This window comes from Rana temporaria, chromosome 10 (assembly GCF_905171775.1).
Source record: "Rana temporaria chromosome 10, aRanTem1.1, whole genome shotgun sequence".
Classification (NCBI taxonomy): domain Eukaryota; kingdom Metazoa; phylum Chordata; class Amphibia; order Anura; family Ranidae; genus Rana; species Rana temporaria.
The window spans coordinates 97,929,800-97,942,846 of record NC_053498.1 but is presented as its reverse complement, the minus strand read 5'-3'; the positions used below and the strand labels follow the sequence as shown (position 1 = coordinate 97,942,846).

At 41.8% G+C, this 13,047-nt stretch overlaps 1 protein-coding gene across 1 annotated transcript; it reads left to right on the top strand.

The window, feature by feature from the left end:
• Positions 1-1,262: 1,262 nt before the first annotated feature.
• Positions 1,263-5,036, top strand: LOC120916082 (olfactory receptor 1509-like). Its single transcript, XM_040326914.1, has 2 exons — positions 1,263-2,235; positions 4,412-5,036. The coding sequence occupies exons 1-2, from the start codon at positions 1,337-1,339 to the stop codon at positions 4,632-4,634; spliced, it is 1,122 nt and encodes a 373-aa protein (XP_040182848.1). The 5' UTR covers positions 1,263-1,336; the 3' UTR covers positions 4,635-5,036.
• Positions 5,037-13,047: the final 8,011 nt, after the last annotated feature.

Here is a 13,047-nt window from a genome sequence, read left to right as displayed (position 1 = left end):
TAAAAAATAAAATAAAAATATATTAAAAAAATATATATTATTTTTTTTATATAAAAAAAGGGGGGGTTGCCATCCGGGCCCCTGGGGACCTCCGGGCCCCTTACAGGTGTACTGCCTGTACCCCCCTAATGGCGGCCCTGAGCGCCACACTATTTGGTTACTTGTTTTTTACACAAAAATATTTTTTTAAGAAAACTGTATAAAGTAAGGTGTGATGTCAGATGTTGGTAATATGTTTACTCATACTTTAGGGCACTATTATCGATTTCTGTGAGTGATCATAAAAATCTTTAGTTGTTAGACTTTATAATTTAGCATGAGAGCATCTAAATTGATACTGATACTGACACACACTTTTTATTTTACAGTATCCCTTCTCGTTCTGTATATGAATGATGGTACTGTAATTATTTTAATAAAAACAATCCTAAGTACCCTTTTTCCTAATTGACATAGAGCTGTCATGTGACCCAGCTCTTAACCAGCCTGTCTGCAGGGAAACAGTGGCAGGAGGAGCTTCTTGTCCTCTGTTGCTGGTCACATATAAAAATTGTCATACATATATCTATTTGAAATCAATGTTTTATTATTGTTGGCAATAACATTGTGTGGGTGGATTTCTGCCAATTACAGACTATGTAACTCCCCTCCAGCCTGTGTCTATTGTGTGTATGTGCCTAGATTTAGAGAAAGGTGAAGCCTCCATCATTCAATATGTGATTTTCCACCCTCATTGTATTTAAATGTTTAGTGGGTATGAAGGAGGAGGGAGAGAGTGTCATTTACCACTGTGTATGCGCCCACATGTGGGACTCTATAGTCACATGGGCGGCTCAGATGTTATCAAGGAGGAAACGCACTGAAATATGATCATGTGCAGTAGCTGTCAACAGCTGCTCTGCATAATCCCCAGCTGCATTGGGGACATGGATAGAAGGGAGGGATAGAAAACAGCAGGATCAGACAGTTTTTTGCAGAGTACAGAAAACAAATCCCAATGTGACTGAGTGAGTATGAACAGCTTGCAATATTGCTAGTTTTTAATGATGTGGGTTTAATTACACTTTTAACATGACATTTTTGGATTTTAGGTCCAGTTTTAGTTTGAATCCCTTCTGCAACCAATACTTGTCACTTGACAGTAAATAAGATGTTATCTCTTCAACAGAGACACAAGCAACTAAAGAAATTACATTTTATCACTCTCAAGGTTATTTTTTTTAAATAAATAAATCAAGGGCATAAAATATCTTGCACGAACTTGACTATATTTTAGTATTTTCATCTATTTCCCTGAATTAATTTAGTCTAATTTATTATTTTATTCCTAGAAATAATGAATTCCACTAACCAGCACAAAGTCGTAGAGTTCACTCTCTTGGGATTGACCAGTTTCCCTAGGCTCAGCATAGCCCTATTTCTTCTGCTTCTCATTACCTACATTCTTATATTACTGGCAAACCTGTTGATCATAGTGGCAGTCCATTTTGAAGTACGTCTTCTTTCAGCCATGTACTATTTTCTTAGTAGGTTATCCCTTGTAGACTTGTGCTATGCTACAGTGACCATCCCCAAAATTCTAGCAGACTTTATTTCCAAAACCAACACGATCTCCATCAATTCCTGCATCACCCAGCTGTTCTTCCTGCATTTCTTTGCAGGAACTGAGTGCATTCTCTTAACGGTCATGTCCTATGACCGCTACATTGCTATCTGCCACCCCTTACGCTATTCCGGTATTATGAACAAGACAGTCTGTCATTGGCTCGAGTTTGTTTGTTGGGCCACCAGTTGTTTACATTCCATAATTCAGATCATCATGACATGTCAACTGAAGTTTTGTGGACCAAACCAAATAGACCATTTCTTCTGTGACATCCACCCTTTGTCCGTTCTGGCCTGTTCAGATATTTTTATTATAGAAATAGTATACGTGGCCAACAGTGGCCTGATCTCTGTGCTATGTTTCCTTGTGCTACTTCTGTCTTATGTGGGTATCATTAACACCATACGTAAAGCCCGATCTGAAGAGGGCCTAGGAAAAGCTTTTTCAACTTGTGCCGCACACCTCACTGTTGTTATTCTTTTTTTTGGGTCTAGTGTCTTCATATATTTAAGACCCTCTGTATCATATGCAGTAGATAAAGTGGTGTCTGTGTTCTATACAATGGTAACACCCCTACTGAACCCAATTATTTACACGTTAAGAAATAAGGAGGTAAAGACCGCCATTAAATCTATTTTTAGCAAGAAATTATGAAAAGATCAATAAATAGATGAAACATTGAATTTATATTGTATGCTGTCTATCAGAGATAAATATGAATATATATTCAGAGATATACTGCATAATAGCACGGTCTTAGCAAATACAGTAGTGTACAAATGTTTTAGGTACTTTTAAATCTCAAGTAAAATTCAGCTTGACCATTCTTAGGCCGCGTACACACGGTCGAACATGTCCGCTGAAACTGGTCCGCGGACCAGTTTCCGCGGACATGTCCGACCGTGTGTACGGCCTAGCAGACAGGTTTTCAGCGGACAAAAGTTTCTTAGCAAGCTAAGAAACTTGTCCGCTGGAAACATGTCCGTCGAACATGTCCGATGGTTAGTACACCTAATCGGACATGTCCGCTGGTTATGACGTGTAACCAGCGTCCCGAAATCCAGCGTCCCGACATGTCTCCTCGTGTGTACAGGGCCTTAAATGTGGTGGCTGTTTTAGTTTTATCTTTTAGCCATTTATTATTTATTTTCACAAGCTGATCCAGTCAGTAACAAACATCTGCTATTAGGGATCGTTCACACATGTAGTGATTATGACGAATGAAGCAATGCTCATTTACCACTTGTGCACACTAACAGTACATTTACTGCAAAGTACTGGTACATCGCAGTGTACTTCCTGGTTTTCGGGCACGCATGCATGTCCCCCTACTAGCCTGTTCTGTGATTGGACACAGCACAAGTTTGTCAGAAGGTTACAGTCAGTCATTTTGACTGTATACCAGCTGCTTGGCAGTGACCAATCATAGCACAGATCAGTGTGTTTTTGTAAACAGAACAAACAGGACAGGCCAGGTTTCTTCCTTCCTGAGACCTTTTTTTGTTCAGGGAGAGAAAAAAGCCAGATCAGTGTGAATACAAACAGCACATATACACTTGCATAAACTTATTGGGCACATTTAACCCCTTTATTGCCCTACACCGTTTACTCTTTGATTGCCCTGTTACAGTGCCATCGGTGTCAGTGTACAGTATTATCTATGGTTACTGCATTAGTGTCACTATTGACCTCAGTATCAGTCTCTGATCACCACCATTAGTAGTATAGTGTATGCATGGAACAGTATCTTGATCACAATCAGAACTACACTACTGTGCCCAATAGTAAATAGTCCCCAAAAATGCAGTGTTAGCAGGATCTGCCCTGATCAATGCCAGCACATGCGTTTAGCCACTCTCCCCCCAACAAGTACAGTGTCAATACAATTTTTCTGATTACTGCCAACTCTGATACACTGTCCACAAAACCGCAGTGTTTGCAAGATCAGTCCTGATCTCTGCTAGTACTAGCAGTTAATTTATATTTTATTTCTAGCATGTGTAGCCAGGAGCTGGGTATTATGCCTGCCATTCAGGGATAGTGTACAGCGTTATTTATGTGGGATTGTCTTCCTCTACTGTTTGCTTGGTCTCCCTGTGTCATTTCCTTTTAGACAAAACTTAGAGCAGAGAAAAGCACCGAGGGGTGTGTAGTTCCAAACAGAGCTGCATGATTCTGGCCAAAATGAGAATCACAATTTTTTTGCTTAGAATGAAGATCACGATTCTCTCACAATTCTCACGGCGTAAAATCTTTTACATTTATACAAAAAAAAAATGGGCTAACTTTACTGGCTATTTTTTTTTTTAATTCATAAAAGTAATTTTTCCCCAAAGAAATGTGTTTAAAAAGACTGCTGTGCAAATACAGTGCAACATAAAATATTGCAACAACCGCCATTTTATTCTCTAGGGTCTCTACTAAAAAATGATATAATGTTTGGGGGTTCTAAGTAATTTTCTAGTGTTTAAGTGGTTAAACGTTCCTAATTTACATACAGAAGTCAATGTGATACAATGTTTAGACTTAACTTTCCACTGATATAGAATGTTTTCAAAACTTGGCAGGCTGCCCAGATTTGGCAGATTGCCCAGACTTTGACTTTTGGCTGAGAGCAGAGAGGAAATTCTTTGCATACCAAAGTGCAGAGAGAAAATTCTTTTAATGTCAAAGATCGTGAAACCCTGTGTCAAGAATCGCAACGGGAAAAAGATTGCGATAACGATTCTTGACGATTATTCGTGCAGCTCTAGTTCCAAATTCTGACATTTTAATTCCAGCAGGACTGGCCTGAACTACCACTACTAGATTGCTGAGAAGGAGATCGCTAGATCGCTTTCTTGAGACGCTGGCTTGGATCTGCCAGCAGGAGCTCTGTGTCAGTGTGAGCCGCTGTCGAATTGTGGCCTGCACAGCGGGGAGTCGTACAGCTGCATCCAGAGGGACCTTGTTTCTCACCTACAGCGGACCGGAGACTACAGCCGACCAGATCCTCCAGCAACGCCTGCACTTTTTTATATCCGGGTAGGCCGTGGCGTGGTGTAAGGGGGTCAGAGACCATTCCCAGAACCAGGATTCAGAAGAAGTTCCTGAAAGAGTCTTCATCATCACCTGCATCACTGCCAGCAGCTTCTGTAACCAGTGCGGTGAGCAGGCATTTGCCCATTTAGATTCTGTTAGGACACTGCATATAAACATCGCTTATCCAACCCAGCTTTCTGGTACTTGTGGTACCACTGGAAGTTTGTTCACATACTCTAACTAACACTGTATGCATGCATCTATATCCTGTTCACATCTTTACCACCAGCAATCTTATTGGATACAATAATATTCCAGCCATATAGGAAGAGTGTGAAGTAATATAAAAATATACCACAGATCAGCCAAATTTGCTATGCTATCATCAAGGATCACCGTTTTCTTAACCTTTCGAGGCTAACTGAAGATTCTCTGGATTCCAAAGAGTAACACCTTAACTAGTCATTTTGTATACTTTGCCTTTCTCTTTACTACCAAAAGGTTACCAATTGCAAATAGTGTTTATAAACAGTGTTATATTATTCAGATAAAAATACTGTTGCGATTTACAGTGCTATGTTTTACACTTTTATGTGTCCCTTTTTCCACAGTAAACAAACTTGAACTGTTTCATTGGTATTGTGTAAGTTTTGTTATTATAGATGACAGTTGGTAAAAATTACTGAACCCAGGGTGTCAGAGGTGACAGAGGATTTGTAGATTCAACCAGTGGGGTAAAGATTCTATCAGTGGCCCTCAAGCTATGACCCTGTAGAAAGCAGTGGCACCCTGAGAGCTAGCTCAGACAATGGTGAAGAGGTCCTTGCTAAAACCAGTACCCGACCCCATGTAGCTGAGGTGCTAAAAACACATCATTATGCTCAAATGTAGCAGGCGCTAGCACTGCACTACTTTTTGGTGATCTGGCAAACACCAACAACATAGCACATCCTGCTCTTTTAAACACAACAATGCAGAATTTTGGTGGTGAAGTGACATGCACCAGCAGTGCAGTACAAGCTGGTGAGGTGGCTAGCTACTGCAACCACAGCAACCAGGAATTTGAGCACAGGCCCGTAGAGGCCAGAGGTGCATGAAAACTGTAATTGGCTGCCCCCAGATTCAGCAGCACCTGTTATCTCCCCATTAACATCCCAGCCCAGGGTTCAGGTGGAAACATCCAACTAAACAACGCCCCTTAATTTTTTGTAGCTGTTTTTCGCTGAAGACCTCTATATGTGGACCAATGTAATATTTATGCCCAACAGCACATCGCCACCAACCCAAATTCACATCTTGCCAGGCCATTCCAGAGGAAACCTATCATGGTTTTGGAATTTAAAACTTTTTGAGCCTAACACTTAACATGGACATTACAGAAAAGAATGAACTGTGATCATATTGGTCCACAGAACCGATTCATCACAGACCATATTCTCTGCTGCAATGGCCAGGAGAAGATATGAGACAGTAATGCATTTTATGCATTTCTGTGACAATACCCTCTGTTGTTCCTGGGTGACCCTGACTATGATTGGCTCCATAAACTTTCGGCCCCTCATAAATTACCTGCCCCAGGAATTTGCAGATGTGTATATGTCCCAACAAAACATCTGCATAGATAAGTTCTTTGTACATTTTAGGCTCCATGTACACGGGACGTTTTTACAACTGCTCCTAAATTATAAAACTTGATAGATAGTAACCCACGTTTAAAGCGTCAGTTTTGCCATGTTTACATGCCGCGTTTAGCCGCATTTGCATTTATAAAACTTATTTTTTTAAATGGCGAAAAAACGAAAAATTACTATAAACGACACAATGCTAAACGCGGGACAGGTTACCGCCTTCAGCTACGTTTAGTTGCTCAGCTCACCACAGTCTACTGCAGGCCGCTGAACTCTGCCAAGCTGTTCTCCCGGGACCTCCTGCTCCAGGCACTCGTGTCCCTCTTGTCCTTCGGCTTCCTCTGTCTCACCTTCAGCAGAGCCAGGACAGGAGATATAAGAGAGGCCGACCTCATCAAATCAGTCTCCCATTCGATCCCTGACAGCAGGTGTTTGAGGTGCTTGTCATAAAAGTCTCTATAGAGGAGGGTCACTTGAGTTCCAGTATCCAGGAGAGCCTTGGTGTATACTCCTTCCACTTGGATGGGGACAACTGGAGAAGGCCCCAGTGACTTGGGTGGGAATTCGTAAAGTGGCAGGCTGGGCCTGTTTGGTGGCTTGTATCTGAACTCCTTTCCTGTGAAAATTCTGATCCGCTTGAGTCTCTGTTGAACTCTGGGAGTCTGGTGTGCACTGACTCTCTGTCGCCAGGTAGCCTGGGTCAATGGGAGTGGGGCAGTAGGTCGCTCAGAGGCAACAACAGGAGCCCTCTGTGATGGTTTGGACTTCCGCTGCGGTCTCTTTGCGTTGTTGTTTTTGGGGTGAGCCACTGTGCCACTGTGCCACTTCTTGGCAAATATTTTCTTCAATGCTTTGGCAACTTCTACTGCTATATCTGCCAAGCTTTCTCCATTTGGGCACTGCGCAATAAAATGCCCTACCTCCCCACATTGATAACATTTCAGAACTGGGGAGGGGGGTCACATTTCTTCTTTCAACCACAGAGGCTGGCACAGCATATTTCATTTCCGAGAGTGACTTTTGCATATCAGCTTGAGCCTTCATCACTTGTCCAACTGTCTGCTGGATCCCACAGAAGTTTTTTTGTTAAACGGTCTGCACTTGTGCCAGTTGGGCCACGGCTTGTGTCAAAGTGTCAATAGAGTCGCAGACCCCTCCCTCTTGACTGATTTCTATTTCAGATCCTGACTGTATGCCGCAAGCTGAGGCACCATGTTTATGTCCCTTGGAAGCCTTAGGCCTTGGTACCTTGACTGTAATGAGTGCCTCCTCTTCCATGATAGCCTTAATTAATTTAGTGTAAGTGCAGAGGTTACTCAAGCCCTGGGCCCGAAACTGTAGCACAACAAGATCCAGTGGCTGCGCACCTCTGATCATTTGAGATACTAAGTTCTTGGTTGCGGCTTTGCCTTCCATTCCACCCTTCATTACGATCTGGTATAGAATCTGATCTAGTCGCTTGACATAGTCTGATAGCTTCTCATCCTCCTTTTGATAGGTATGGGAGAAAAGATAGAGTATTGTTTGTGGCGGCAGGTCCGGGTCAAGACAAACAAAGAGCCAGGCAGAGCGGGCGGAAGGTCACAGTGGTAGCATTCAATAGGGCACATCGGCAGCATTTAATGGGCACAGTGGCAGCATTTAATGGACACAGTGGCAGCGAATAAATGGGCACAGTGACTGCGTTTGATGGCACAGTAGCTGTGTTTGATGAGCACAGTGGTAGAAATTGATGCGCACAGTGGCGGCATTAGATAGGCACAGTGGCTGCAATTGATGGACACAGTGGCTGCGTTTGATGGGCACAGTGATGTTTTTTTTTTTAATATTTCAGTTTGTTTGCACCTCCCAACATTTTTGAGCACCAGCCGCCACTGGTATACCCCATGCTGAGACAAGTGTCTGTCCAAGAAAAGAACACCACAGCTGAAGAAGGGGGGAAAATATGATGCTTAGACTGACGTGAGAAGGTACTACAACCTGAAGAGATGGCGTGTCTACAAGCTCAAGTGGGAGCAACCAGGCTCCTTTGTTGTCCTTGAAGCTGACTGTTGAGGAAAGTACACAGGAGTGGAGGTAATCCCAGAAGTGATATTGACTAGGGCTTTGCGGCAAACCACAGGAAGTTTTCAGTCAGTGCCCGCAATATTACTGCCTCACCAGTGAAATTGCGTGCTCGAATGTGGCTAGGACACGTAAGTCCAGCCACCCCGTCTCACCATCTGATATTAACTTCCCATTTACCCTGAAGATAGGGAGAATACAGTTTTTATCACCCTAGTAGGGTTCTTTGAGTTTGACAGGATGCCTCAAGTTCTGTCTGGCGCTCCAGCAATGTTCCAGCGACAGAGGGAGAAGTAGGGGACATGAACCTGATCAAGTGTTGGTGTACCCAAACGATATCAATGTCTTTGAGCTCTCGAAGAGCATAAAGAGTGTCAGGAGTAGGACCTGAAGAGGCTTCATGATAAGGGATTGAAGCTGTCCCTGGTAAAATGTCAGTTTTACTAGCCTTCGGTTAATTACCTCAGCCATGTTGTCTCTGATGAAGGAGTGGCTATTGTCCCACCGAAGTTGGAAGCTGTCACTTCCTGGCTGAGGCCTACCTACCAATGTGACAAACCTAGTTAGAAAACCCAGAGGGCCCAGAAAGCCTCGGGGTCAATCCAAGACCAGTGTGAGCAAGTTTTCCAGCAGTTAAAGTGGAGCTTAACGACTTTCTATGCATAAATAAACCATGAATGTGTAACCTGACAGACTATGGTGAGGTGGGTCAAAAGGAAACCAAAAAGCCCTTCACCAAACCAGTATGAAGAAGTTCTTAGAACAAAACGTCTCCATATGTCTCATTACATAAAAAAAATCCCCCCAAAATAAGGGGGTCATTCCTCATTTTAGGATTGTAGGTATAAAATAATTAATTTACGCCTCTTGGAAAAACAGTACATCCTGAACCTTTGGCTCATAACAACAGAAACATTTAGCTATCTCAGACTTGTCATCGATCATTAGTGCAGTGCATGTAAACTATGCAAAGTATAACTAGACTGGTTATTGTTGCGTAAGCTAAAGGAGTCTTGAAATATAAGGCTGTATCTGTGCAATCAACAAGCAGCTCTGGATGCAGCTGACCAACGGGCATAAAAGAATGATTTGCATGCCTCCCCTCACTACCCTAAAATAAGGAATAATCTCTAAGCCCCATTTTTTGGGATGTGTAATGGAATGAAACCTCCTTATAAGAAGGCTCAACAATAAATGAAGTATTTACTGAAAAGCCCTATGGAGGATTTTATAAATGGTGAACTGAAGGTATACTGTACCACTGTGATATTGTAGGGATATTGATAGACAGAATGTTGCTTGTACTGAAATTGTCGGTTGCCTGCATCCTGTAAGTTTTTTTTTCTCAGTAAACAATACTGATTGTCTACCACAATCCTAGAAAGTGTCTGAAAATAAATTGTGCAAATTTTTTCACAGCTTTTTTCAGCTTCACTACACTTAAAGCTCAAGTCCAAACTCTGGACTTCCCACAGAAGACCCCCTCCACTTTTTGTGGCCCTCTTACCCACTCTGGTCAGGATTCTCGTACGAGTTACGCCGGCGTATCTCCAGATACGCCGTCGTAACTCTGAGTCCATGCCGTCGTATCTATGCGCCTGATTCTTAGAATCAGTTAAGCATAGATTTGTATTAGATCCGACCGGCGTAAGTCTCTTACGCCGTCAAATCTTAACTGCATATTTACGCTGGCCGCTAGGGGCGTGTACGCTGATTTACGCCTAGAAATATGTAAATCAGCTAGATACGCGAATTCACAAACGTATGCCCGGCCGATGCAGTACAGATACGCCGTTTACGTTCGGCTTTTCCCGGCGTAAAGTTACTCCTGCTATATGAGGCGTAGATGAGGCGTACCAATGTTAAGTATGGACGTTGTTCCCGCGTCAAATTTTGAAAATTTTACGCCGTTTGCGTAAGTCGTTCGCGAATAGGGCTGGGCGTCATTTACGTTCACGTCTAAAGCATTGGTTTCTTGCAGGCTAATTTGGAGCATGCGCACTGGGATACTTTCACTGACGGCTCATTTAGTGGGGTCACATGAAATTTACATAACACATGCCCACATCTACCACATTTGAATTAGGCGGGCTTACGCCGGCCTATTTACGCTACGCCGCCGCAACTTTGGTTTGAGAATACGGCACTTGCCTGTAAAAGTTGCGGAGGCGTAACGTAAATAGGAGACGTTACGCCCGCACAAAGATACGCGATTCTACGTGAATCCGGGCCTCTGTCTTTAGGCCTGTTAATGGATTTTCTGGGTCCTCTTCCTGTGCGGATATTTTCTTGGTGGTGAGTGGTCCTTGATAATGCAAATCTGATGTTGTGATGCTGCCTCTTTGGGGGACAGCCCGTGACATCCTGCACTCACAGTATGTCCTCAGTCTTTCATGTTGAAAGACACTGGGGTTGGTTTACTAAAACTGGAGTGTGCAAAATCTGGTGCAGTTCTGCATAGAAACCAATCAGCTTCCTTTTTTTTTTTCAAACCTTAATTGAACAAGCTGAAGTTAGGAGCTGATTCGCTACCATGCACAGCTGCATTAGATTTTGCACTCTCCAGTTTTAGTAAATCAACCCCATTGTGTATCATTCAACACAGAATACTAAGTACATCTTGTGGCAGAAAAGAGGTACTGTGGGTGACAGCGCTGGAGAGAACAAAGAAAAAACAAGCAATCCTTTCATTTTTGATCACAAAAGGTGAACATTGAGGTTTATATGAATCATGCACAGTTAAAAATTGACAACCTCAATATATAACTGTAGCTATCAGAATAAACAGTCACACTCCAGGAGGACCCAGAGGTCTGTAATGCAGAGCATTCAAACATGAAGAGCGATCTTCTCAGATGTTGTCAATAAAGGGGGGGGGGGATGTGGGGGTGATAGGGCAGGGGAGGATGAGAGGATAGAAAAGAGAGATTGTGTGTTTAACAAAAGACAGGCAAATGTCCAGACGGCCTATCAGAGTTCCCAACTATTTTGGTAGATGAGAAGAAGGGTAACCGCTCAGATAGACCAAAGAACTTTCTCACTAGATCCAAAACCCAGGGTAACGGCAATGCAATGACATGCAAAACTGAAGAGGAAGACTAGGACAGACGCACTCCAGAAAACGTTCCCCTTTAATAAAACTGGTCACAAAAATAACATGTCACAGCAAAAATTAGGGAAAAAGCTGACGCGTTTCACACTGTCATACAGTGCTTAAACATAGCTAGTGTGCATAGCAAACAGAAAATGAATATATACTCTATCAAACAAAAGTGGTGGGAGTCCTGAGAACTAATTAGTTAATCAGGATCTCATGTGAAAAAAAAAGAAGGGGAATGAGGTGAAAGTGATGTATGAATGTAGATATGATGAAGTATAAGTGACAGTGTTGCACTGAATAGTGCATATGTATGAAATATGTGTTGATGTGCTAGTACGTCCGTGTGAGAAAATGTGTGAATGATAAAAAAGGTAAAAAAAAAAAAAAAAGACCGTAAGCCCGGTGAATGTGGTGGTGTGCAGGGAATGTGGGAATGTGAAATGATTGACAGAAACGGTGCTTGTGAAAAATCTAATATTATGGGGGAACCCCTATAAAAAAATATATATGGTGGATTGACACTGCGAAGTGGTTGTACGTATATAATTGCTAAAATGTCTTAGATGGGCAGTCATATGGTCATGTATTAATAAAGCGTGTGTATATGAAAATGAATAACCAAAATAAGATAAAAAATATATCTATATATAGGCAAGCTGGAGTGACTTGTGATTGAACAAATAGTATATGTACTATATTATGTTGTTTTATTTAATTATTTTGATAAACTGGATACATAGAATAGATTCCTGTTCCAGTAATAACTATGATGTATAAAACCATTAATTTATTAAACCATTAATCATGGCTCCAAAATGATCCAAAGGTATTTAACGCAATCATGATTGTTATTTTAAGGGGACCTTCATGGAAAAAGCCATGAGTAATATTAGGGCATGGAAACATGGATGTACTCATAATATTTGTTTATTTAGTGAACGTGTCACAATATCAAATCTAATTTTCATGTTGTAAATATGCCGAAGACATGTGAAAAGAAAAAAATTGCCATTAATATGCCATTATTAAACAACAATGAAAAAATAAAAATTTAAATAAAATGTGACATGTAAGACTTTGTTAACTCTTATTTTAATTGAATCTAATGTAATGTATTTCATTGTATTCAATTGTATTCAACTGTTGCATGCAATTCTCCGCCGGATTGCATAGCCATTGCCTTGTGTATGGCTTGCAGTCCGGTAGGAAATGTGCTTATGGTGTCTACCGGGTCTATTGATTCACAGGATTGAGTCCCACCACCTTCACAAAATAAGTCTAATAACCCCTTACATGTCACAGACCAACCACGCCCTACGGCATTTGACCCAAAGGGTTGTCTGTGCTTCTAACCCGTCAATCGATCGCCATCATAGCCCATGCACTATTTCTTGTACAATCTTTTAAAATTGGGGATTTTAATATAGCGGGAAAAGGTACCAACACTCAGGTTGGCTTCTGGCTGTCACTATCTATGCCTTCATATAAGCTATACCATATAATGTGGTTGCTTCGTTTCACTGAATAACATTTAGCCCCTCCCCAAAATCTCTTAATTAGATTGGTAAACACGCAATTAAATTCAAATCTGCCATATTAATAGCAACTCATCCGTCACATTTTATTTC

Bases quoted from the DNA above. Each gene is read 5' to 3' on its own strand.
- LOC120916082 (XM_040326914.1), top strand. From the start codon at position 1,337: ATGAATTCCACTAACCAGCACAAAGTCGTAGAGTTCACTCTCTTGGGA. The intron at 2,236-4,411 runs ATCTATTTTTAG...AACTACCACTAC, and splicing joins GAGGTAAAGACCGCCATTAA to TAGATTGCTGAGAAGGAGAT.